Below are 25322 nucleotides of genomic sequence, written 5' to 3' on the forward strand. Positions count from 1 at the left end.
TGGTGCATTTTTAACACACACACACCCCTGGTGTTGCTGGGTAATCATGATCGCTTTTGATCATGACAGGCTCTAAACACACTATTAGAAATGGAATCTTGCACCACATCTTTTCACCAGGCTTAAAACCACAGTAAACCACAGTGAGGGTTTAATAAGAACACATCAAAAGAATGAAGCAACCCAAAACAAAACAGCACAACAGATCTATAGTGGTCGGTCCATTTGGAAATGTTGGTCTTTCCGGCCTGACCTGCAGCGTCAGCCTGCATCCAATAAGTTGTCAGTTTATATATCTGTGTCCTGAGGTCTTTCCTGTGAGCCTGCATCCTGTTATGAGAGGTCAGGGGGAGCTGCTGTATGGCTGCCATCTCAGAAAATCTCAGTCCCTTCAGTGAAAATGAAAGAGATGATACAGCAGTGTTCTTGGTGGAGAATAGTAATACACTGTGCTATCTGTGCCCAGGGAGACCAATCAGAGAACATTTTACTTGCTAGAGCGTAAGTTCTATTATTAAGCATCTTCCCAGAACCATGGCAGGATTACATTTAATGCCCCAATCTTATCTGCTTCAGGAAAATGAGTTACCTGGGTCATGTTCATTAGGGCATGCAAAAGGCAATGTTTTACAACTGGGATTTTGTTTTTCTGGTTTTTTGTCTTCCATTTAGTGTCAAATGAACATGATCCCGGTTAGTTGAATAGCTCCTGAAGCTCATATTGAAAACAAAGACAACAGATTCTGTTTCACAGATCATTTACTTAAGAAAATACAAAACAATATAAATATACATTTTTACAGTAGTTCAAAATAGATCCATTGTAATATCCTTCATATGCTGTACATGTAAAAGTGGATAGATAAAACAGAAGCAAGGGTGCAACTTCAATTTAACATTGCATGAAACTGTATGTAACATTGTCATGAAAGTGACAAAACACCATCATAACCATTCTCCATTTATGCTAATATCCTTTCTTTATTAAGCGAAACATACACAGCCGTATCTTTGATAGCCTGTATAAGCATAGCATCCAAACTGAACCGCCAGTCTAGCGTTTCGCTACACACACGCGTGGCTTAAGATTTTCATGACATTATATTATTGTCAATTTATGTCAAATGTTGATCACTGACTGTTGTCTGTGGTGGATGTCACTTCAAGCAGCAGATTACTTCTTTTGTCATATACATTAGTTTGACGGTTTCACTTGAAGTTCAGTCATGTGAGCGGGCAAAAGCAGCAAGAGGGTTACCCCATATGCGGTACTGTGACTCTGCATGAACAGTGAGAAACAGGATATAACTCTTCTTGTAGTGCTATCTCTGGAACAAATATCTATAAATATGATTCAGGTCATATTTCCCTCACCAAGTATTTCCCTTGGCTTGTTTTTCTTGTTTAAAATAGTCCTACCATTAACAAGACAATAAGTAAGGAACCATATCCTTCCTTCTATCACATCCAACTTAGAAATACACTATAATAATGATTTCAGTACTTATGCAACAATGCCCTATGTAAAAGGCAGAAAGCAAACACATCATGCAATGAACTCTCTACACAGTTTGGTCTGTCCTTGGTTGTCACTTTGTCACTGCTTTGTTACTTTGCAGTGTTACATCACTGACCTGTTGGGGCAAGTGTTCCATTTGCGTAAGGCTTAGGACAATTCTAGTCTGGGGAATCTCTAGTGTTTATGATTGGTCTTGTGGGCTAGGCCTACGCCGATAAAGAGGCCAAGATCGCTGTGAGAACAATTGCAACATGGATAGCTTCCCTGTGAATAACAAAGCAATCTTTCTTCAAAATGACATTGATTGTCTCAAATCCGTGCAATTATGTGATTTTGATTGATATGAAGTTGATCATGGAGATGCTGGTGGAAAAACCTGAATGTTACGCAGTCACGGATTTCAGTCTGGCATGAGTTCACTGCAACGATGATTAAGGGACCAAGCCTATCCAAATTCCCTGTGAAGAAAGCGTGGGGTTGATGTTTGCTCCTCTCACTCTGCTCTGTCATTCAACCGACATTGGGAGAAAACCTTGAGCCAAGGGCCAGATTAGAATGCATTAAACAAGGCTTTTGTTTCAGTAAAACAAAACAAGTCCTCCTTTCTGTTAAAGCCTCACTAATCCACTGTATCATTTAACTTATCAAACCGGTAATTTGACTTGACAGCCTCTCTATGTATGGTAGCAACCAGAGAGGATTTCTGGGGATTTTTTTTTTTTTGACTAATGCCCGTAGCAAGGGACACCCAGCATTGTGAAATTGCAAATTATTATTTAGTATGGGCTTTTGCAAGAGTGAGTTTATCAATAACAGGAAAGGTATCTGCAGTGCCCTACAAGCTGTGAAAACAAGCTACATTATTTTCTGTCGGTGTTCCGACAGTACTGCTTCCTTTGGAGTTATTGCTTCAATCCTGTTTTGGTTCCCCCATAACACCCCTATCTCTACCAGTGAAAAATACAAAAATACAGCTACGAAATTAATATTCACTGCAACTTCTCCTATAGGAATTACCCACAGGAGGAGAAATGATTCACGTCTATACAGTACATCCTATTCATGTCCCACAAATAGGATCTGTAAATTCTACAAAACACTGATTGAATACTAAAGTAGTGTCACAGTCATCTATTCTAAAGAACTGCAGTCATGACCTTCACACCCTGTGGTTTCATAATGATGTGCTGATATTGAGATTAATTGAAGAGAGCTCTCCACTCTGACATTACATGGCACTGATGGGCATGTTTGCATTTTGCGCACCCCACTTAGTGTCATTTAGTCTATATAACGAAAATACCTTAGTCAAAAGCAGGTTAATAATAATAAAATAAATCTACAAATACAATACAATTAAAGTGCAAACTACTGCATTGAGAAAGAGAGGTGTTGGTGTATGGCCATAGGTTTGGACCAGCAAATCTAATGCATATCAGCTGACCCTGTGCAGTCATTCAATCTTTTTCCCAGGTGGAAATGGCTACATTTCTATATACTGTATGTGCACATGATAATGATATAAAAAGAGACCACATTCACCCTCTTGTGTTTCACATAACTGTATGTTATTAACTAGAAGAAGAAAAGAAGAGAACAACACTTTCAATTTATGCAACTTCTATAAGCCACAACATGTCACCAATCTGACCCCAAATGAGTCACTGTGCTACCTGGTTGATCAAATCTGTACTGTCATTGACATAGTTTCCCTCTCTCCAATAAAGTCCTATTGTTGTGGTAATTGTTTTTGTGTATTTTTCTTTAACTTCACAGGTGAGCTGAAATATCTAATGGAGCCATTTCCTTCAAGACTTGGCTCCCATGTTCCAGAACTCAACACATTCCCTCCAAAATTGAGATAAAATTAGGAAATAGTGCACACTTCATATTGAAAGGCACCAACAGGCTCTGGTTTTCTCAGCCTAGTAGTCTCTGCAAGGAGACATGTCCAGCATCTCTTTGTCCTCAATCACAGGACACCTTCTTTAGGCCCTGAAGCTGATGTTGAGCTTGCGCCTTTTGGGGTGGCACACCTTGGAGAGCACCACCAGCACCGCGATCAGCACCAAAGCTGTCACCACAATGACGATAATGTTCACGCTCTTACTGTCCAGCTTCTGACACTGCTCTTGCGTCACACTCCCAACATTCACCTTCACTGGCTCCGAGTTCTCTGTGTACTGGCAGGTTACTGTCGCGATGTCCGGGATGACCACATCGGAGTGCTGGAGCATGTTGAGGAAGCGGGGGTTGCTGCAGCAACTGAGAGGGTTCGAGCCCATATAGAGGGTTTTGAGCGTCCGCTCCAGGACCAGGACTGTGTTGTACTCCAGGGTCACCAGGTTGTTGTTCTGCAGGTTCAGGGACTCGATGGAGGACTCCTTGTTCCAAAGGGGGAGAGTGGTCAGCTTGTTGGTGGATAGGTCCACAAATTTGAGACTACTTAGCAGGGAAAGGTCCGTGTTCAATTCTGGGATGTGGTTTTCTCTCAGTGAGAGATTAGTTAGGGAGGTCTCCAGACTAGAGAAAGCTTTCTGGTGAATGTCCAAGCCTGGGTTTAGGGACAAGTCCAGCAACCTGAGTGGGGTGCCATTGAAGGCATATGGTGGCAGAACCTCAAGATTGTTTCCAGAAAGGTACAACAAGTGCAGGCTTGGTATTGATGTAAAGGAGACACAGCCTGGAGGATCCTGGGAGTTGTGGTCTGTCTGGGGTGATTTTCGCTGTGAAGGGCAGACTTTCAGGTAGTTCTGCTGGAGGTGAAGGCCTCTGATGCTGGGCAGTCTTTGGAACGTTCCAGAGTCCATTATGGTGAGGAAGTTCCCTTGTAAGAAGAGTTCCTGCAGTGACCGTAGGGTGTTCTCCCCAAATGAGAGGTTTTGTAGGGCATTGTAACTCAGGTCCAGGTTCTTCAGAGAGTTTAGAGGGCTCTCCTGGTCTATAGAAAAGGCCCCGATACAGTTATTACTTATGTTAAGATGCACAAGGGACACCATGCTGCAGAAGAAAGACGTCGGTATGCTCTTTATCTGGTTGTAGCTCATGTTGAGGTACTTGAGCCTTGAGAAGTCCTGGTGTCTGCTCATTCCACCTGACTGCATGTGAGGTACGAACGTGTCTCTGAGGTGCTCGAGCTCATCGGCTGTTCCTGTGGTATTGACACTCATCAGGCGGTTCCTGGACAAATCCAGGTACATGAGCTTGTTCCTTCTGGGGAGAACGGGGAAGTAGTGGATATTGTTTTCCCTCAGGTCGAGGTAGAGGAGCTCGTACTCTAGGTCTGAATCTGTGGTTTGGAAGCACTCCATGCTGTTCTTACTGAGGTTCAGCACCTTGAGTTTGGAAAGGTTAAAGTCAGTGATGCAAGTGATGGAGTTAATGGACAAATCAAGCTCGGACAGATGGAGCAACGAGTCAAATGCTCCGTCCTCAATCTCCAAGATGACGTTGTTGTGAAGGTCAATGTTTCTTAAGGCCAAAGATCCGCAAAAGGTCTCCTTGCCCACTTTGGTGATACTGTTGCCATTCAGAGAAAGGTTCATTAGTGCTGGGGCTTCACTGAGAAAAAAGTCGGTCATCCCCGTGTACAGGCCATTGCCTGAGAGGTCAAGCCTCTCCACAGCCGTAAGAGGCCCAATGCTGGTTTTCGAAACAGCAAAAACATCCAAGTAATTACTGGAGAGGTCCAGTACTTGCAGATTGTTCATGTCTTTGAACAGACCTGGCTGGATGAACTGGATCTTGTTGGAGTGGAGGTTCAGATGATGAACGGTGGTGTAGATTGCAAGAACTTCTTGAGTAAGGTTTTGTAGAAGGTTACGAGAAAGGTCGAGCTTTTGAATGCCATGAGGAAGCTTGGCTGGAACGGTCCTCAGGTTCAGATCATTGCAGTACACGTCATTCTGGACCTGTGGACAGAACAAGGAAAGATAACTACATGAGCTTTGACCTTCACAGCGCCACTGTACACTCCCAGAAGACCACAAGTCACCTTGACACTTTACACTATCACAGACCAAACAGACCAGAGAGTTGTTTTACTGGCCATTGTATCTGTGTTCTTGGCAGTCAGGAAGACTGTGAGGCTTGTGGGGATTTCACCTCATAAAACAAGCTCTTATTACCTCGGGATTTTCAGAACGCCTGGTGGACAAAGTATTTTTCCATATTTATTTTAAACATTCAACTATTCACTTATCAGTGTGGCTGGTAATTGAAACCATATGGCATGAGCCCTCTCTAAATACAACGCATTAAAAAAACACGCACACACACTCACATAAAACAAAGTGGATTTAGGTTCTTGGCATACTTGTGGTTTTGAAGTCAGCAGTAAGCATTCCTTAGTTTTAGTTTTATGTCTAAAAGACAAGCTTTTCTGAAAAATTTCTTCTGGCTTTTATGAACAAGTGTTCACATATGGTTTTGATTAATAACTTCATATGCATTTAAAAGAACTTGCAAATCACAAGTCATACTGTGTATCGTCATAGGATCTAAAGATGTTATAACAGAATGTAATACTGTTATAGAAAGAGAAAGAAAGTGAGGTACGTACAGCACATCTGTAAACCACCAAGTTTGTTTCCATAAACTAAAGCGAATGCACAAACAATTGACTGCATTTAGATATATTCATACTGATACTGTACATTTGTACATCCACTGTATATCAACTAGCCACTGTTCATTTTCTTACAGCTCTATGCTCACTCTATCTAGTTGTATATAATGTATGCAAACTTTGTTTAAACTCCATAGTCTGTATTCTGTCTCTAAATATTGTCTATGACTAGTAGCACCATATCACCAAGTAAAAGTATGTGTAAATGTACTTGGCGAATAAAGGTGATTCTGATTCTAATTCTTATTCTGGACACTGCCTCAAAAAATGAAAACACCATCTCCCTCTAATGTATTTCATTCAAACTGGCACACTGATATCAGTTCTTGCAGTCTAAAGAGGCAATTTCCTGCACAGTTCCAAATCATCCTGCCTGTTTATACAGTTTTCCCGTCAGTAGTCAGGAATGCGATACATTCCCAGGACTACAGCAATAGGAATTTCATATCAGATATTGTTTTCTTATGTCTTTGCCAACAAGATCTCACGGTCTGACTTCAGCATTCAACGTTTGTCCAGGGGGATAAATGTCAAACTTGACAGTTAAGTTTCGGCATTAATTCCGATTGGTTAAGTTAAGGGTTAAGGTTTGGGATAGGGTTCAAATAGAAACAACTCAACGTTATTTTTAGGCATCAATTCCGATTGGTTAAGTTAAGGGTTAAGGTGGGGTTAAAACAGAAAAAAATGTAAACGAGTGCCTAGCACTTTGGATTGAACCCGCAATCCTTGGAGCCATAGTTTGCGGTTCAAGTCCCTCCTCTATCCCCATCCACACCACCCTAGCAAGCCGCGAGCCTAGTAGATGGTAATAGGCGCTCACGTTGGCCCTAGTGGACGGTATAAAGGCATCTCCTGATGTCCTCGGGACATGGACAAAAGTGAAGTGGATCTGGTGTGACCTGGCTGATCTCCGCAAATGATGGAATAAGGAGAGAAGGAAAACACCAAAGGGCTGTTCTATTGACAGAAAGCAATGCCTGACCTTCTTTTAGTAAAGGACTAACAAAGGACACTGTGTAACATCAGGTCCAGATTGATAGTACCTGAGAGAGGAAACATTCCCCCTACAGAAAGTAGCCCTGAGGCTTTCAGCTCGTTAATTTGATCCGTTTGGCTGTGGACATAGAGATGCTTCATCCAAATACGGAGCTAGACCGAGATTACACATTTGTCAACACAACAACAGGCAGAGGAAGTCAGTCAGTATACCCAAGATGCCAAGAAGAGTCTGAGATTAAGTCCAGCTATGTCTAAACACCCACATTAATGTAAGTGCTTGGACGATTATAATTGAATACACTGTACTGTCTGCAAGTGATTTGAGACATCACAATCACAGTGCAGAGTTGTGAGGTAATGGCACACGTGCCTCCTCTAAGACTATAGCTTGCTTTTATCTTGCCTGGGCACATCTACTTATTCTTCTCCATCTCAAAATGAAACAGTGTAGGTGTGACTACTCATGGGTTATGTGGTCAAACTGTAGGTTCTGTTATCTGCGGTTCAGAGCAGAAGGAAGCAGCATGCCTAGAATAACAAAAAGGATTGGTTTAATATCACAAGACTCCAATAGAAACATTCTATGCCCCTGGACAATTCGAAAGTACCTGATATACTGTACTTTGGACATACAATACATGAGAGGTTTGTGAGAAAACTGCCAAAACTCTCAGATAACAACATCAAGGTACACACTAGCCACTGCACACAGACGTCAATTCAACATCTATTCCACGTTGGATCAACGTAAATTCCTTGAAATGAAGTGGAAACAACGTTAATTCAACAAGTGTGTGCCCAGTGGATACGCTAAAAGTGCAGTTTTGCAAATGCAAATAGATATAATAATACTAAACTATTCTTGGTCAAAATCAAAACGACAATAAAACATAGGAAACACTATCAAAACCGATTACAGAAATATCAGTTATCAGCAATTATCAACACTATTCCTCCCCTCTATGTTACTAAAATCAGGGGTCTCACTTTAAATGAAATTCCCATAAAATAAGTGGCCCAGAATACTTATTTATTTTATTGCACATACTTTAAAACGTTGCAAAAAAAGTGCATTACAAATAAATGTATTATTACATGGCAGTTACATATTTTACACATAGTTGAAATACTTCTAGTTGGCATACTAGTATACTATGAAAACATTCCAAAAGCCTTTTGATGCATCAACTCACTTACCACTTGGCAGGGGGAGAGCTGGCGTGGGGGACGTAACAAGGATGCTGCAACATCACTGACGATGGCCAGGACCAGCCAGAAGTAGGCTGCCATGGTGCTGTGACACAGAGAGAGAGCACACATGAGTGCAGGAAACACACTGATGGGTTTATGACATGAACTGAGACCTGTCATTTATTCCACTTGCAACGTCATATCGCTGCTACTAAGAATTCATGACTGAGCTTAACCATGCATGTCTTGGTTCATTTGGGTAGGTCCGCACATGCAAGGCTTAAATTGTGATTATTTCTTAAATCATGAGGATGATTTTGTTGGTTAGTTACCTCAATGTCTCTGGTGTCCACTGACCGCCAATAACATTTGCAAACTTCATCAATCACAATATGACCCTACATGAGAATATGGAACACTAAACAATATTACAAAGAATGAGAGTAAGAGAAAGATTGGTTTGCTTAATAAGTGTAATTGCAGTGGACACTTACAACATGCTACCATGCTACTATGTTTAGTACTTGTTCCTCTCAGGCTTGTTTTTAGTTTTAAGTGACGCAAAAGGAAACTCCCACTGATCACTCAAGCCGAGATCTAAAAGGTTAATTACTATAGGAACAAAGATAGTCTTTAACCAACAACAAGGACTTGTTTTGGTTCTTATAGCTGAAGAGCTGACATTGCATATCATGCATCTTTATTGTCTCACCACAAATAGTAGAAATTAATAGATATTTCTGTGTCACACTGTACCTACAGCAAAAATCAAGACTTTTATTGCATGACTTTTCTTTGCCCTGAACACAATGCTGTCCACATCACTCAGTTAACATAGGAAAATACCCTCTGAATTCTCAGTGAATGATACTCTCCTCCAAGACTCCACAATAGCCCACGAGAACATAACACTCCTACCCAGCAAGTACAAAAACATTTCACACATTTGCTCTCATGTATTAATCAATACACCCATCCACCTCTTTTCTCATTATCTTCTTTACACGTTTACATAGAACATTCCTTCCCCTACTCCACAACCTCCACTGCTAAGTGTATCGTTCTCCTCTCCTCTTCCCTCTGTTGTACAGCTGAGGACCATTCTACCATTTTCCAATACATTCTTAACATTCACCCTAATCAGCAAGCAACAGGAACCACGCACATCATAATGAGATATTATCCAAAGTCGTCCATAGGTGTTTACCTCTTCGAAATGGTTACTTTCCCATGCAGAATCTTCTGCTCATGCTGTTGCTGCTGTGGTACTCTCACATCCTCACTGACACACTCCTACACACTCTCACACACAGCAGACTCTACCCCGCACCTTTTAGCGCTGGTCCCGGGCTAACACATCCTGTGAGAATATCCTGCATCATTGTTGTTTTTCCCCCTTCCCTTTTTTTGGGGAAATACCTTATATGGGATTTGGAAGTCCATTTTCTCTGTACTTCCTCCCATATCACACTAATTTCTCACTCTCGTATCCTTCCTCCCTCTCTCTCTTTATCAATCTCTTTCTCACTCTGTATCTCTTTCTCCCTCTCTTCGCTTCTCCCTCGCACTTCCTTTGTCTCTCTTTCTTCCCCTCCCTCTCTTCATCTATCGCTCATCAGTCAGAAGAACTGGGTCTTAATTCTTTGTGGCTTGTCGTTCCCACATGTTGGCAGTTGCTCATTCTGGAACAGCTGTGTACATAGGGAGGTTATAAATTCCTTGTATCTTTCTGTAAACAGTTAGGCATGCAAACATATAAAGTTCAAAAAGTGCTCGGCTAAGAGGCTATTTATTATGTGTTCTCGGTAGTCTCCGTGACCAGCCAAGTTATCATAAACTAACCAGATTGTTATCCTATTCTTCAGAGAAAGACAAACATACATATTCACAAGATGTACACTTTGGTAAGTATCATGTCATTGGCCAACTTTCAAATACTGTTGAAGCCTCAACTGGGGATGTGAAAGATACACATGCGCATTGCACAGACACATGCCCGCCCGCACACACACACACACACACACACACACACACGAACGCACATGCACGTCCGCACAAACACTCACCCTTTCCATCCAAAAAGGCGACGTCTTCTGAGGTGTTGTACCATTCCAGAATTGAATCTCAGAAATATGTTCCTCTCTCCCCTAGTTCATCCAGAGGTGTACATTAAGTGAAGTGAAAGTCCATCTGTGGCAGTACCCTTTGCAGCTTCCTCGGTCCAGTTATATTGAGCACAATGGGGAATCCCATTACATGGTATGCCTATCCCAAGGGATACAACTAGATAATATCCAACTTCGATAACAATGGTCTATTCAGTTCTATCCATAGTTTACATGTTACAAAGTTTCGTCAATATCTGTCATTAGCTTAACTCCGTCTTTGAATTAGCTCCACTAAATGAGAAAGGGTGAGCCGTTCTGGATAGGTATATTACCTTGTGAGCACACCTGTTTGAGTGAGATGGGTGCAACTGCAGCCTACAATTCAGAGGGTTCCTGCATGTGGGCATTCCTGCATTTGCATCAACCCCACTTTATACTTCTATTGGTCCATTTTTAGGCTATATCTCCAGTACATAAGCGGGAAGCAGGGACACTCCAGAACTGTAGATGCCGATAATGCACCATAACGTTGGATGGCAACCTCAGATAAACCCAACAGAATAAGAAGAGGCGGGGGCATCAACAGTAACTAGCTATAGCTAGTACACACCAGTAGAGTGTCCTTTGCCCCAGCCTGTCGGGCACTGTTCTCCCGCAGTTCTGTTTAGCAGTTCTGTTAATGATAGCAAGGTCGGGTGATTGGCAGGTGAGAGCGAAGGATAATGTGTGCTAGCTTAGCCAGCTAGTACTAAGGAGGACTCCGGTACACAGCAGGCTAGCTAGCACATGGTGTTGCCCCTGCCTCTCGCCTGCTGTGTACCGGACCAGCTAGCGGTAGGCGGTGCCGACACCGGTAGACAGTGTACTTCACCCCCACTTGTCGGGCACGGTTTTCTCCAGTACACAGCGGGCAGGGGGTGACACCATGTGCTAGCTTGCTACTAGCAAACTAACTAGTTAGCACAGGGTGTCGCGCCCGCCTGCTGTACTAGCCGGAGGCGGGGCTTCCGGTAGACAGTGTCCTTGGGGCCTGCCTGTCGGCACGGTTTTCTCAGGTACACAAGAGGAGGGGGCGATACCGCAGTTCTGTTAATGATGGTGAGGGCAGGTGTTCAGCAGGCAGGAGCCAAGGACACTGTCTACCACTAGCTAGTTAGCCAAGATGACTCCAGTACACAGCAGGCGGGGGCGAAAAAACTCTGATAACACTTTTATTTCCCTTTTGACCCACATTCAAAAGTGTTACACAAGCAAGAAGATATCGTGCTCGTCGAGGGGGGGCGTTCATGCAGGAACCAATGAGATGCTTGAGGGGAGTGTTCAAGAAGGGTGCAGGAATGCCCACATGCAGGAACTCCCCGAATTGCGGGCTGCAGCTGCACACTGTTGGTTTGAGTCGAAACCAGCTTTTTGTCAGGTTTATAGTTTTTATACCAGCCCTTTGTCAGGTTTATGTTTATTTTATCTATCAAGGTCTATGTCTCCCCCTAGTGCCAAAAATAATTGATTGCACATAAATTGATTGCAAATTCTTCACTTTGAAAATGACTGCTTTGGAATCTGAAATAGTTCATGCTTCTCAATGGTCATTTGAATGATTGATTTGTATCCATTGATTCTTGAAGACTTTAACTTAGAAATGCCTCATGAACTTAGTACAATTCTTACCCCATCACAATCAAAAATATGAGGTCAGCCTACACAACAATGTTATCTTCAGAATATGTAAAAAAAAAAAAAATATGTTTTCATCTATAGCTCCATACATTTCTAAAGCACAAGTTAGCTTTGAAGCAAAAGTTAAAGTGGTGGAGCTCCCATTTGGCTGAAAAACTAATTACAGATTGTGGCTTTAATAAACAGCCAAACAACAGGCTTTGAAATATGTAAACAAACACAGCCAGTCAGCCACAGATTCAACCACAATATACCCTCCATAATTTGCTCTCCCTCAGGTAAGATCTCTAATTCATTATACCCTTTGTGTCCACAGATGACACAATCTCAATTGCACTCCACACTGCCCTTTCCCACATGAAGAAAAGGAAAACCTACAGTGCATTCAGAAAGTACACACTTTTTCCACTTTTGTTACATTATAACCTTATTCTAAAATGGACTCAATATTTTTTTTTCAGATCAATATGAACACAATACTCCTAAATGACAAAGCAAAAACAAGTTTTTAGATTTGGTTTCCACCAAAGGTGATACTTGGCATTCAGACCAAAGAGTTCAATCTTGGTTTTATCAGACCAGAGAATCTTGTTTCTCATGGTCTGAGAGTCCTTAGGTACCTTTTGGCAAACTCCAAGCGGGCTGTCATGTGCCTTTTACTGAGGAGTGGCTTCTGTCTGGTCACTACCATAAAGACCTGATTGGTGGATTGCTGCAGAGATGGTTGTCCTTCTGGATGGTTCTCCCATCTCCACAGAGGAACTCTAGAGCTCTGTCAGAGTGTCCATCGGGTTTTTGGTCACCTCCCTGACCAAGGCTCTTCTCACCCGATTGCTCAGTTTGGCCAGGCGGCCAGCTCTAGGAAGAGTCTTGGTGGTTCCTAACTTTGATAATTTAAGAATGATGGAGGCCACTGTGTTCTTGGGGTCCTTCAATGCTGCAGAATTTGTTTGGTACCCTTCCCCAGATCTGTGCCTCAACACAATCTTGTCTTGGAGATCTACAGACAATTCCTTCGACCTCATGGATTGGTTTTTGTTCTGACATGCACTGTCAACTGTGGGACCTTATATAGACAGGTGTGTGCCTTTCCAAATCATGTCCAATCAATTGAATTTACCACAGGTGGACTCCAATCAGGTTGTGGAAACATCTGAAGGATGATCAATGGAAACAGGATGCAACTGAGCTCAATTTTGAGTCTCATAGCAAAGAGTCTGGATACTTATGTAAATAAGGTTTTTCTGTTTTTTATTATTATTTATTTTTGCAAAAAAATCTAGTGATATTATAGAGGTGATATCATTATGTTTATTGTACAATAATGTGCTTTTAGTTTTAAATAACATTTAAAACTCTAATTTAAAACTATTTAAAACCTTTTCCAACCCAAACTGCATCAACTCCCTTTCCATCATCTGAAGCTGACCAGAGACATTCAATTTCCATCTTATCAATATATATTTGTTTTTTGTATTTTTTGCTTTTCATGCAGTTTGAGATTATTTTTGTAATGAGAAGCGCTATACAAATGAAATACAATTACTATTATTATTATTATTTTGTATGCCTATAGGGGCACAGGATCAGAGGAGAGGCACACATCAATAAACACCTCCATGGAGCCCTACTCAGGTCTTAGAAGAATGTAATATAATAGAATGAAATAGAATATCATATAATATTTTATTAAATCATAGAGAAATGTGATTTGCAACCAAAAAACAGGAATAGGCCTACCTCTGATGGCCCCTTTCAGACAAACCTGAAATCATCTGCTTTGTGTAGGCTGTGAAAAGCACTGGGTCTGGGTAACAAGGGGGTGGGGTAATATACGTCTAATTACACAGTAGACCTACTGGCATAGCCAAATAATTTATCCCCTTTGTGTTTGTTGGACATAACTGATGCTGTCCACGCTCCTCCCCCTTTCTTTCAGTCGCTACCTCAGTGGTCGAGACAGGTAGGCTAGGCAACGGTTATTATTGCACAGGATACCTCACGTGAACTTCAGGTTATTGTTTATCTTCTGTATTCGCATCTTCCCTGTCGGCAATCATATAAAAAGCCTAGTGTGTAACTTCCTTTGTAGGATACCTGAACAGTTGCTCTTGTCGGTGAATGATCGACCGTTATTGGTTTTAGGCAACATAGCCTAATTTCCCATCCATGCCAGGTGAAGTCTTGAAGGTACATTTTATAATATTTTGTGCTATTGTGCATGGCTGATTTTTCGTTTATTACCTTATTGTATTCATTTAGGTCTAGCCTATTTTTTTCCAGAAAATAAGTTTGCATGTGAGTGTCTAGTTTAACCAAAGAAACACTTATTTGGAAAACAGTTATATTGTAGGCTAATGTAATTTTTTTTATGGAAAATATGAATTATCTGAACAACAAACCATAGTTTCGTATTATGCAGTGTATGTTTAATCTTATTTGTATTCAAATAATACGTTTGTTCCAGTCAATAAGTAAATAGCCTATTATTTCATGATAGTACAAAATAAAGAAAACACTCCGTTTGGATTTTTACTTTTTATATACCACATTCAAAAAAAGCCAACGACCAGGTTGTGAATGCTGTATAGCCTATACACGTTTTTTTCTCAATAGATTGACAAAGGGTGTGGATCAGAACCATAACAGCGCATGCTGCCTGGAAGGCTGATTGGCTGTCCCCGCCGTGATATTATCGTGCAGGGAGCAGCTGCTGTGCATGGCTATCAAATTTCATGCTGTGCCGCCTGTGCATGTAGAGGGCTTATTATTGTGTTATCGGTGCGCAATCGTCTACCAATTCAAAACGAGCAACCATAAAATGTATGCTACAGTGGCAATAGTTTTCTTATGGGGTATCTGGTCTTATTCTGTGTACAATTTTTTTTTAACATTGCAAAAGGGACTTTAATTATAAAGCATATGCAATGAAAGGGATAGTTCACCATAAAATCAAAGTCAGATTTCACTTTAATTCAAATGTTAAAATCAGCTTTATTCAATGTCGAAGTCTTAACACCAAATGAAAAAAAAATAGATTAGACCTAGAACTGTACAACATTAATTAATCCAATAATTTTAAGCCTTTCTCTAGTCTCATCTTCCCTCACTCTTTCTCTCTCCCTCCCTCCAGCTCCCTCGTCCATTCCTCGCCATGGGGTTTGGAAGTGCTGGCGAGCCTCAACCTCTGCCTCAGGGCGACCAACAACCCCAGTGGAAAGAGATGAGCTTCTGCGAGGGCCCACGCCACGCAGAACAGATCCTCCAGGTGCTCAACGTCTACCGCCGCAGCGGCACCTTCACCGACATGGTCCTACAGGTGGACAGCAGTGAGTTCCCATGCCACCGCGCCATCCTCAGCGCCGGCAGCATCTACTTCCGCACGATGTTCAACGGGCAGCTGCGCGAGAGCCGCCAGCAGCTGGTGCGCATCCAGGGCATAGGTGCCTCCACCATGGAGACGGTGCTCAACTTCGTGTATGAGGGCAAGGCGGCGCTGGATGAGGCCAACGTGGGAAGCGTGTTCGGCGCCGCCGACATGCTGGGTGTCAGCGTGCTCAGCAAGGCGTGTGTGCAGTTCCTGGAGGAGCGTATGGACCACTCCAACTGCCTAGGCATCATGGACTTCGCTAGCTCGTACCTCATCACGCCTCTGGCAGACAAGTGCCAGACTATGTTGTACAGGGACTTTGTGGAGGTCTACAAGCACGAAGAGTTCCTGAGCTTAGCCAAAGAGCGTGTGGTGGAGCTTCTGACCAGCGAGCAACTCCAGGTGGACAAGGAGGAGGTGTTGGTGGAGGCAGTGCTGAAATGGGTGCACCACGTGCCCACAGAAAGGAAAGGGGCCCTCCAGGAGCTGTTGGAGCTGGTGCGTCTGCCTCTGGTGGACCCTGTTTTCTTCGTCAATGTGATAGAGTCGGACGACCTGGTCCAGGACTGCAGGGAGTGCCGGCCACTGCTGCAGGAGGCCAGGATGTACCATGTCCTGGGGAGGGAAGTGGACTCTGTGCGGACCAGACCGAGAAAGTCAGTATTAAAGCCATTGGTGTCAAAAACATCAGCCAGCCTTATGTATGTATGTACAATAATGCTCTATAGTGGTCGCTAACACTGGTCCTGAATCGCTACAGGGTGTGGAGGCTTTTTTCCCAGCCCAATGCAAACACATTTAGTTCAGCTAATTAAAGTATTGATGATAAACTATTTGGTTAAATCAAGTGCTAGGCTGGAACATAGCTTCTTTCAGGACCAGGATTTTGCTACCCTTTTTCTAACCTGAAAACAAAACAAAGTAAAGGAGAGAGAAGAGGGAATTCTTCTATGAGCGAAAATACAGTTCTGGTATGTCTCTCTGCTGTAGACTCATATCACTAATAGTCACATTAATTTGTAAAAGTACTAGTACATATTCAGGGAGTCTGTATTGTTGTCCAGTTTGTTCTCAGTTTTTCAGTTCAAATATATTCACTCTGTCGGTCTGTCTGTGCTCAGGTGCATGGGGAGAGCGGAGGTCATCGTGGTGATCGGAGGCTGTGACAGAAACGGCTTCTCCAGACTGTCCTTCACTGAGAAATTCAACCCTTACACCAAAGAGTGGGTGCCCGGTGCCACCATCCCAGGATACTCTAAGTCCGAGTTTGCCAGTTGTGAGCTGCAGAATGAAGTATACGTGTCAGGTGTGCCACTGTTATAAGGAAATGTTGATCGTCACAAGATGAGAAGATGGTGCATATTACTATAGGTTTATATTAGTATTTTATCTTTGACAATTACTTGTGAACATACTATTACCATGTTATTACAACTTTATCCCATGCTGTAATGTAAAGTGCTACCAAATTATTTGTATTATGTAATGGTAGATGTTTAGGAACTGTCCCCTAGATAATAAGCTATTCATACTTTATCAGGGCAATAGCTGTGAACAAGCCATGTTTGTTATTGTGCAAAGCACATTGCTGTCAAACCTGTTTTTACACCTTACGTCAGTTCTACTGTCAACTGACAGAGCTTCTGCTTATTCAAAGGGAAATGCATGTTTTTCTTCAATGTGGTTTGTCTTTAACTACTTTTCCATAGCATCTCTGCTCTAGATTTATTTACCCAGACAGGCATGTCCAAAGCCTATAAGAAAACCCAAGGCAAGGGAATACAGTGGCATTTTTGAAAGTTATTAAACATGGCCACTGTCTCAGTTCTGAAATATGGGGCTATATGTATCACGAGTCTCAGAGTAGGAGTGTCCATTAAATCTTATTCATTGTGATCTAAATGGCAAAACTGATCTTAGATGAGCACTCCTACTCTGAGATGCTTGATAGCCTTCATATTGACCCTGACTTGATTGTATCGTTCTGCAGGAGGCCAGTTGAATAGCTCGGATGTGTGGAAGTACATGCCCCAGGTGGACCACTGGGTTCGCGTCGCCTCCTTGGCCAAGGCCAGGTGGAGGCACAAGATGGCTGCTCTGCTTGGAAAGGTGAGCCTGCCTTTGTTCCAGTTGCCTCCCTTTGTGGATACAAAGCCCCATAATAATTGACATACATTTGTGATTAAGTCAAAGTCAGCATTGTGAGCGCTTAGGATTTCTTCCATAATGAATATTTGTAGAGTCCGAGCAGGCTGGTTTGCAATTTGACCATAGACTGGGTAGAATAAGAATTGTACTGAGTTAAGCTGTGTGCGTGTGTTTGTGGTTGTAGCTGTATGCAGTGGGAGGCTTCAACGGGCTGGAGCGCTTGTCCAATGTGGAGTGCTACAGCGTCTACGACAACCAGTGGCGGACTGTAGCCCCTTTACTGCTGGCCGTGAGCTCAGCGGCTCTTGTGGGCTGCGCTGGCAAGCTCTACGTCATTGGTGGGGCCGTGAACAATGACTGCAATACCAACAAGGTGAGCTGGAATCTGTGGTGTAGAGCGAAATTGCCCCTAGACGCTGATCATGGGTCAGTTTTGCATTTCCCCCACTAATAGACCCCCTCCAGCAATTTTTTTTACTTTTAATGTTGAAAAGCGATATCACAAATATAAATACATGAAAGTACACTGCAAACTTCAAGGAGTAGGGTATTCAAGGAGTTAGTCTGATGGGATTCCGTTATGCCATCGGCCTCCTCGCTTGAGGAACAATAGAGGAGCAATAGAGAACAAAAGAGGAAATGCCCACCCCCCCACTTGTGCAATTTCATGACATAGCCGCAGGAAGTAGGGGTGCTGAGGATGCTGCATCCCCTGTGAAAAATCGTAATAAAAATATATACATTAATAATGTATTTTATATTTATATACTGGGCCTTTACTAGTCCTGTATTAATGGACCAATATAGGCATCTGTAGCACGGGCAAAAGATCTGTACCTATGGGAAATTTCCCACCGAAACGGGTCAGGCATACAGTAGAGGTTAGATTACCCTTTCAGAATACTGAACTGAGGCGAACTGAGTTACGCATCCACCATAGTTGCTGGAACCATGTGTGAAAAGAAACGAAAATACCTGAGCCAGCACAGTACGGTTTGGGTGGTATGGTAGTGTGAAAAGGGTATTGAGAGTTGAGGTAAACTATTACATTAAAGCGATTTGCTTTACTTCACACGTATCATGAAATCACGGTTAAAGTTTAAGAACAGAATAGCAATATAGTTGACATTTCATCATCTACCAGCACGTGTTGTTGTTATTGGCCCAGCATCGTTATTGGCCCAGCGTCGTCCGGTTAGGGGAGGATTTGGTCGGGGTAGGCCATCATTGTGAAATAAGAATTTGTTCTTAACTGACTTGCCTAGTTAAGTAAAGGTTAAATAAAATTAAAATAAATATTCTAGCCTACACCGCACTTAGACAACGGTTTAAACAAACACTAGCTGGATTATGGAATGACAAGTACTCCCGATGTAGATATATTAAATGTCAACCAAGGTTCTTAAATTCTGACATAGAGAGCCTTGCTTTGCTTTTGTGGAATTTCTTGGAAAGTTTTGTGGAAGTGGTCATGGAAGTGACCTTTTCCAAAGAACACCTTCAGAATCACATTACTTACTTTCATGTTACATCTTGTTGTCCATTTGAAGATGTTCTCTATACTGTAATGCTCATTGGACTGTAGGCTATAACCAAATTCTGAAGATCAAAAGATGCTTTTCTTTTGTGCCTTAGGGCTTGCCTTAACACGATTCTTAGAATGGATTCTAGGAAACCAGCAGCATTCCAAACTGTCAATACTATCATACTCCATTAAGAACCCCCTCATTTAGTATTTGCATACAAAACAGACACACTATTTGTGTCGAGTGGATCTGCTGTTGTTCTGCTGATGTGGAAGCCACACACAATACTGTAGTATTAGTCAAATGTAGTGTTTAGCCATTTCTTACAAGACCCTACTTTTACTGTCCATAGAGGTTCAGTGCATTTTAGGCCAGTTTCCCAGACACAGAATAGTCCTGGACTAAAAAGCAGTTTCAATAGAGATTCTCCATTGAGAATTCGTTTTACTCCTAGACTAGCCTTAATCTGTAATCAGGAAACCATCCCCAAAAGTAATGTATTATAAGAAAACCCTTTAAAGGCATACTAAATGTCTAATAATACATAATAAAGGGAAAATTTGCTATTTATATACACATGCATACGTTTAAAAAAAAATGTAATCCCTAATATGTGATCTCTATATCTCTAGCACACCTAATTTTTTGTTTAACCTTCTCTTAAACAACCCTGCTTGTGCTGTCCATACCATAGAGATCCTATTGTTTTATACAATATATATACAAAAGTATTTGGACACCCCTTCAAATGAGTGGATTCGGCTATTTCAGCCACACCCGTTGCTGACAGGTGTATAAAATCGAGTACACAGCCATGCAATCTTCATAGACAAACATTGGCAGTAGAATGACCCCTCTGAAGAGATCAGTGATTTTCAACGTGGCACCGTCCTAGGATGCCACGTTTCCAACATATCAGATCATCAAATTTCTGCCCTGCTAGAGCTGCTCCGGTCAACTGTAAGTGCTGTTATTGTGAAGTGGAAATGTCTAGGAGCAACAACGGCTCAACCGCGAAGTGGTAGACAAGCTCACAGAACGGGACACCAGAGTGCTGAAGTGCGTAGCGAGTAAAAATAGTCTGTCCTCGCTCAGTTGCAACACTCACTACCAAGTTCCAAACTGCCTCTGGAAGCAACGTCAGCACAAGAACTGTTCGTCAGGAGCTTAATGAAATGGGTTTCCATTGACCACTTTTGGTCATAGTGTATGTTCTAAATGTAATTCTATGGTCCATGCAGGTTCAGTGCTATAGCACAGAAGAGGACCAATGGCGGTATGTGTCATCCTGTCCCTTCTCTCAGAGATGCATCAATGCCACCGCACACAATAACACCATCTATGTGGTGGGAGGCCTCCTGGACCAGATTTACAGCTACACACCAAAGACAGACAACTGGAGCAAAGTGGTGGACTTGCCAATGAAACTGGTAAGTGAATTTAATACTAAACTAGTATGTGTAACCAGTGGGTTACATAAAATAGGGAAATCACTTTGCTTTTGACAACTCCTGTTTGTCAGTTGCCAGATAAGGATTTACAATCACAATTGTTGAAATCACAACAAAAACAACCCCCATGTAGACACCTGTATAGACACCTGTGTACAGAGAATGTGATTATAATTTCTGATTTGGCCACATATGAGAAGAAACAGGAGTTGAGGAGCAGTAGGCCATTCATTTATCATTTGTAGGGTGTAAAGCTTCTAAAGCCACATGATTTTGGAGCTGCCTGTCACATATTAGTTTGGCTTGTATGGGTTGAAATTCATTCAGTCAGGAAGTTCCAAATTACCTATTATCCAAGGAAAGGAAACCTGGGATGGTTTTCATGAAGCTTTTCAGAGTAGGTGTGCTGATCTAGGATCAGTTTTATCTTTTGGAACATAATGAACAAGATCACAGGGACAGGGGCGACCTGATCCTAGATCAGCACTCCTACTCTGAGACGCTTTATGAATAAGGCCCCTGACCCTTATGTCTCTGTGTCTGTCTATCAGGAGAGCTGTGGCCTGACTGTGTGTGAGGGGAAGGTCTACATCGTCGGGGGGAGAGATAGTTGTGCCTCGGCCACCGACCAGGTTTGGGCCTACTGTCCTGAGAGCGGCAAGCTGACAGACGAGAAGCCCATGTCACGCAGTGTCAGCTACCACGGTTGTGTCACTGTCACCCAGTGGCCACCAAAGAAGACACACTGAAGTGTAGGTGGAAGTTGCCATTAGACGCTGATCATGGGTCAGTTATACTAATGGTTAAAGTTAGTATTGGGTGAGGAGAAGCTGATCCTAGCTCTGTACCTAGGGGAAACTTCACCCCAGAACCTGGGCTGCTGCCTGATGATAGGCAGTTGACTGAATCATGTTCCCATAGCCTGCTACTATTGGATGAAAGTACTTACAACTCCATCCCCCATCTATAGACCACAAGAGTGATAAGAGGTGACAAGATACGCCTCAGACCTCACGTTTTGAGGTTGTTGCTTCAACGCCTTGTCAGTTGTGTATTTATGTAATATGTTGTTAGATGCCATTTCATTGAGGAAGAGGCCCAGAACATACACTACTGTTCAAAAGTTTGGGGTCACCTAGAAATGTCCTTGTTTTTGAAAGTAAAACACATTTTTCATCCATTAAAATAACATCAAATTGATCAGAAATACATTGTAGACATTGTTAATGTTGTAAATGACTATTGTAGCTGGAAATGGCAGATTTTTTATGGAATATCTACATAGGCGTACGGAGGCCCATTATCAGCAACCATCACTCCTGTGATCCAATGGCACGTTGTGTTAGCTAATCCAAGTTTATCATTTTAAAAGGCTAATTGATCATTAGAAAACCATTTTGCAATTATGTTAGCACAGCTGAAAACTGTTGTTCTGATTAAAGAAGCAATAAAACTGGCCTTCTTTAGGCTAGTTGAGTATCTGGAGCGTTGGCATTTGTGGGTTCGATTACAGGCTCAAAATGGCAGTTTCCAGCTACAATAGTAATTTACAACATTAACAATGTCTACACTCTATTTCTGATCAATTTGATGTTATTTTAATGGACAAAAATGTTGCTTTTCTTTCAAAAACAAGGACATTTCTAAGTGACTCCAAACTTTTGAACGGTACTGTACACATTTGCTCACTTTAGTGACCTTGCTTCAATGGAAGGTTTCCGTGAGTGCCTATTGTTTTTTATAAATGGCACCTTTAGGAACCTGCCAGCCTGCATATTTTGCTTATCTTCCATTTGGCCTCGATCCTGACAATGACCTCAACAAGACTGTCAGATGAGGAACCTCACTGTCAACTCTGTGGTTGTGTCCCAAATGGCAACCTATTCCCTATAGTGTACTACTTTTGACCAAGGCTCTGAACAGAAGTAGTGCACTATATAGGGAGTAGGGTGCCATTTTGGAGATATAGAATTGCACAATGCTGTGTGCTCTGTGACAGGTATACCACACAGATACAAAGAGGGAGGAGATTCCATATCAAGTGCAGATGAGACATGATAGAATCACATCAAGGCTTACATTCCACAGGCTTACATTCCACAGTTGATGGCCTGTAATTACTGGTTAGAAACAGATAGTGAAACAAGACTTCTTATGAACTAAATAGAGACTTCTAGTGTTCTGATGAATTATCACTACCCGTAGTCTCCTGTCATTTGAAGCATGAGAAAAGTAGGCTTCTGGCCACCCTTACTTACTCTTTGATTTAGATTCAGGTTCAGTTAAATGATCTGAGACAAATGTTTGTGATGGTTTAGTGGCCACGTCTATTTGTATGTATTGCTTATACACAGTCTAAGGGGCAAATCCTAATTTCCACTCAAATATGATTTTGACTTACAAAATTTGAAGTCAGGATTCACCCCTTAGCACTTAATACAGCAGACAGGTCCTTCAGTTCCTGCATTTTAAGTCATTATTGCCTCATAACTGACAGCATATGAACTGACATTGATCAACAAGCACTTGACATGAATCCTAACTTGAGATCCACATGCATAACTCGGATTTAATCATTTATTGATGTAAATGGGAGACTTACATACATTCAGGGCTCTGTTCAATCTGTAGTGCTGAAGCGTAATAGAAATGTAAAGGTAATTTCCGATTGAGCCGGCATTTGCAGTGTTTACCGCATGAATACAGTCTCCGCTAACGCAGGAACGTTGCCTTTCAATTTCAATCACGTTGTAACGCTGATCTTCCGCGATACGGGTTGAATAGAGCCCATAAACTTTCAGTGATGCGCACAGATCACAATGACCAAGTTATCAAAGAGAAAACAGAACAGTACTTTGAAGAACTGTGATAGCATAATTACAAGATTATGTTATGTTTATGCACCAAATGGTTGTTTTATGAAATAGAGTAAGGTTCTTAGGACTCTCTTTCTTCCTTTCTAAGTTAACTGAGAGGAGTTTTTTAAGCTTGGGCTGGCAACTGTTAAAGAGATGGTTTCCACTCTAGCTTCCTGCAGTTAGTCTGGGCGTATGGTCAAGGAAAATGGGTTTTGCTTGAGCTGACAATGGCTTGCTGATAAAAACCTAAAGTTGGCATTTCATAGACAAGATGTGGTGTGTTCCTTTTATTTTATTCTAATGCTGATTTAACTTTCCATTTGAATGAAGGAATCACTGCAAACTTTCCAGCTCATACCTGTACAATGTGATTGACATGTCAATATTGTTTTCCAAGATGGGGTTTGTGTGACCCGAGATAGAGATAACCTGGAAGATAGTCCAGTCATTTCTAACCTTCCCATAAGCCCCCTTGTTTCATGTCCTGGTTATCTGCACGGGATGTTGTTTAACTTCCAACCCAGCTTAGTTTCCCAGATGCCAGGAAGATGAGACAATGAGGCATTGTTCTAAACTCTTCCAGGTTATCTCTATCTCGGGTCACACAAACCCATCTTGGAAAACAATATTGACATGTCAATCACATTGTACAGGTATGAGCTGGAAAGTGGCACAGTGATTCCTTCATTCAAATGGAAAGTTAAATCTGCATTAGAATACAAGAAGAAAAAAAAGTGATTAGGGAGTTCAGGTATATACATCATACAGTATGTTTCATATTGAAGTATGGGATTTCCTGTCTGAAAGTGTCGTTCAATTCAAATTGTGACTTAGTTTCTTCATACACTAAAACATTTACAAAAAGGAAACTATATGAATACATAAAACTGACCAGGTTAGAGTGAAGATAAATGTTCAAATAAGTTTTATCTTACAAAATAAGTATTGTTACTGTTAAAAAAAAAAAATCATTTGTGCTATGTGGTCAGTGTTCTGTCGTGGAAATTCAGTACAGAGAGAGACTTGGTCATTTCTTCAAACATTCATCTTTAAGTAATATCTATTAATTATTGCAATAATGAAACCGTCGGCTGAGAGCCTAACTGATAAGGAAAAACAGATATTATATAGGCCTAAAAATGCTTAGTCAGTCATTTCTAACCTTCCATAAGCCCTTTGTTTCATGTCTGGTTATCTGCACGGGATGTTGTTTAACTTCCAACCCAGCTTAGTTTCCCAGATGCCAGGAAGATGAGACAATGAGGCATTGTTCTAAACTCTTCCAGGTTATCTCTATCTCGGGTCACACAAACCCCATCTTGGAAAACAATATTGACATGTCAATCACATTGTACAGGTATGAGCTGGAAGTTTGCAGTGTTCCTTCATTCAAATGGAAAGTTAAATCAGCATTAGAATAAAATAAAAGGAACACACCACATCTTGTCTATGAAATGCCAACTTTAGGTTTTTATCAGCAAGCCATTGTCAGCTCAAGCAAAACCCATTTTCCTTGACCATACGCCCAGACTAACTGCAGGAAGCTAGAGTGGAAACCATCTCTTTAACAGTTGCCAGCCCAAGCTTAAAAAACTCCTCTCAGTTAACTTAGAAAGGAAGAAAGAGAGTCCTAAGAACCTTACTCTATTTCATAAAACAACCATTTGGTGCATAAACATAACATAATCTTAATTATGCTATCACAGTTCTTCAAAGTACTGTTCTCTGTTTCTCTTTGATAACTTGGTCATTGTGATCTGTGGCGCATCACTGAAAGTTTATGGGCTCTATTCACCCGTATCGGCGAAGATCAGCGTTACAACGTGATTGAAATTGAAAGGCAAC

General features: G+C 41.8%; 2 protein-coding genes across 4 annotated transcripts; one reads left to right on the plus strand and one right to left on the minus strand.

Annotated features, from left to right (window-relative positions):
• Positions 1 to 741: 741 nt before the first annotated feature.
• On the minus strand, positions 742 to 10501 carry LOC111950723 (transforming growth factor beta activator LRRC32). Of its 3 annotated transcripts, none has more exons than XM_023968556.1 (3): positions 10406 to 10501; positions 8346 to 8442; positions 742 to 5430 (listed from the first exon to the last, which is right to left on the minus strand). In XM_023968556.1, exons 1-3 carry the CDS (start codon positions 10447 to 10449, stop codon positions 3508 to 3510), a joined length of 2064 nt encoding a protein of 687 aa, XP_023824324.1. In that variant the 5' UTR covers positions 10450 to 10501; the 3' UTR covers positions 742 to 3507. The 3 variants fall into 3 exon arrangements, with proteins under 3 accessions (XP_023824324.1, XP_023824323.1, XP_023824325.1); XM_023968555.2 differs by lacking the exon at positions 10406 to 10501 and adding an exon at positions 8672 to 9919; XM_023968557.2 differs by lacking the exon at positions 10406 to 10501 and adding an exon at positions 9547 to 9918.
• A 3569-nt stretch (positions 10502 to 14070) lies between these two features.
• Positions 14071 to 22773, plus strand: klhl35 (kelch-like family member 35). The gene is made up of 7 exons (XM_023967474.2): positions 14071 to 14314; positions 15258 to 16150; positions 16616 to 16800; positions 17485 to 17603; positions 17827 to 18015; positions 20410 to 20598; positions 21171 to 22773. Exons 1-7 carry the CDS (start codon positions 14294 to 14296, stop codon positions 21366 to 21368), a joined length of 1794 nt encoding a protein of 597 aa, XP_023823242.1. The 5' UTR covers positions 14071 to 14293; the 3' UTR covers positions 21369 to 22773.
• The last annotated feature ends 2549 nt before the right edge of the window (positions 22774 to 25322 follow it).

Source organism: Salvelinus sp. IW2-2015, linkage group LG23 (assembly GCF_002910315.2).
Source record: "Salvelinus sp. IW2-2015 linkage group LG23, ASM291031v2, whole genome shotgun sequence".
NCBI lineage: Eukaryota > Metazoa > Chordata > Actinopteri > Salmoniformes > Salmonidae > Salvelinus > Salvelinus sp. IW2-2015.

What these genes read in the sequence shown, in the direction of transcription:
- LOC111950723 (XM_023968555.2), bottom strand. Translation starts at nt 8,721, where the DNA reads ATGAAGTTTGCAAATGTTATTGGCGGTCAGTGGACACCAGAGACATTG. An exon ending in TGGACACCAGAGACATTGAG is followed by an intron (nt 8,443 to 8,671) that starts GTAACTAACCAA and finishes TCTGTGTCACAG; the next exon opens with CACCATGGCAGCCTACTTCT. An exon ending in AGCTCTCCCCCTGCCAAGTG is followed by an intron (nt 5,431 to 8,345) that starts GTAAGTGAGTTG and finishes TTCTGTCCACAG; the next exon opens with GTCCAGAATGACGTGTACTG.
- klhl35 (XM_023967474.2), top strand. Translation starts at nt 14,294, where the DNA reads ATGCCAGGTGAAGTCTTGAAG. An exon ending in TGCCAGGTGAAGTCTTGAAG is followed by an intron (nt 14,315 to 15,257) that starts GTACATTTTATA and finishes CCCTCCCTCCAG; the next exon opens with CTCCCTCGTCCATTCCTCGC. An exon ending in TGGCTGCTCTGCTTGGAAAG is followed by an intron (nt 17,604 to 17,826) that starts GTGAGCCTGCCT and finishes TTGTGGTTGTAG; the next exon opens with CTGTATGCAGTGGGAGGCTT.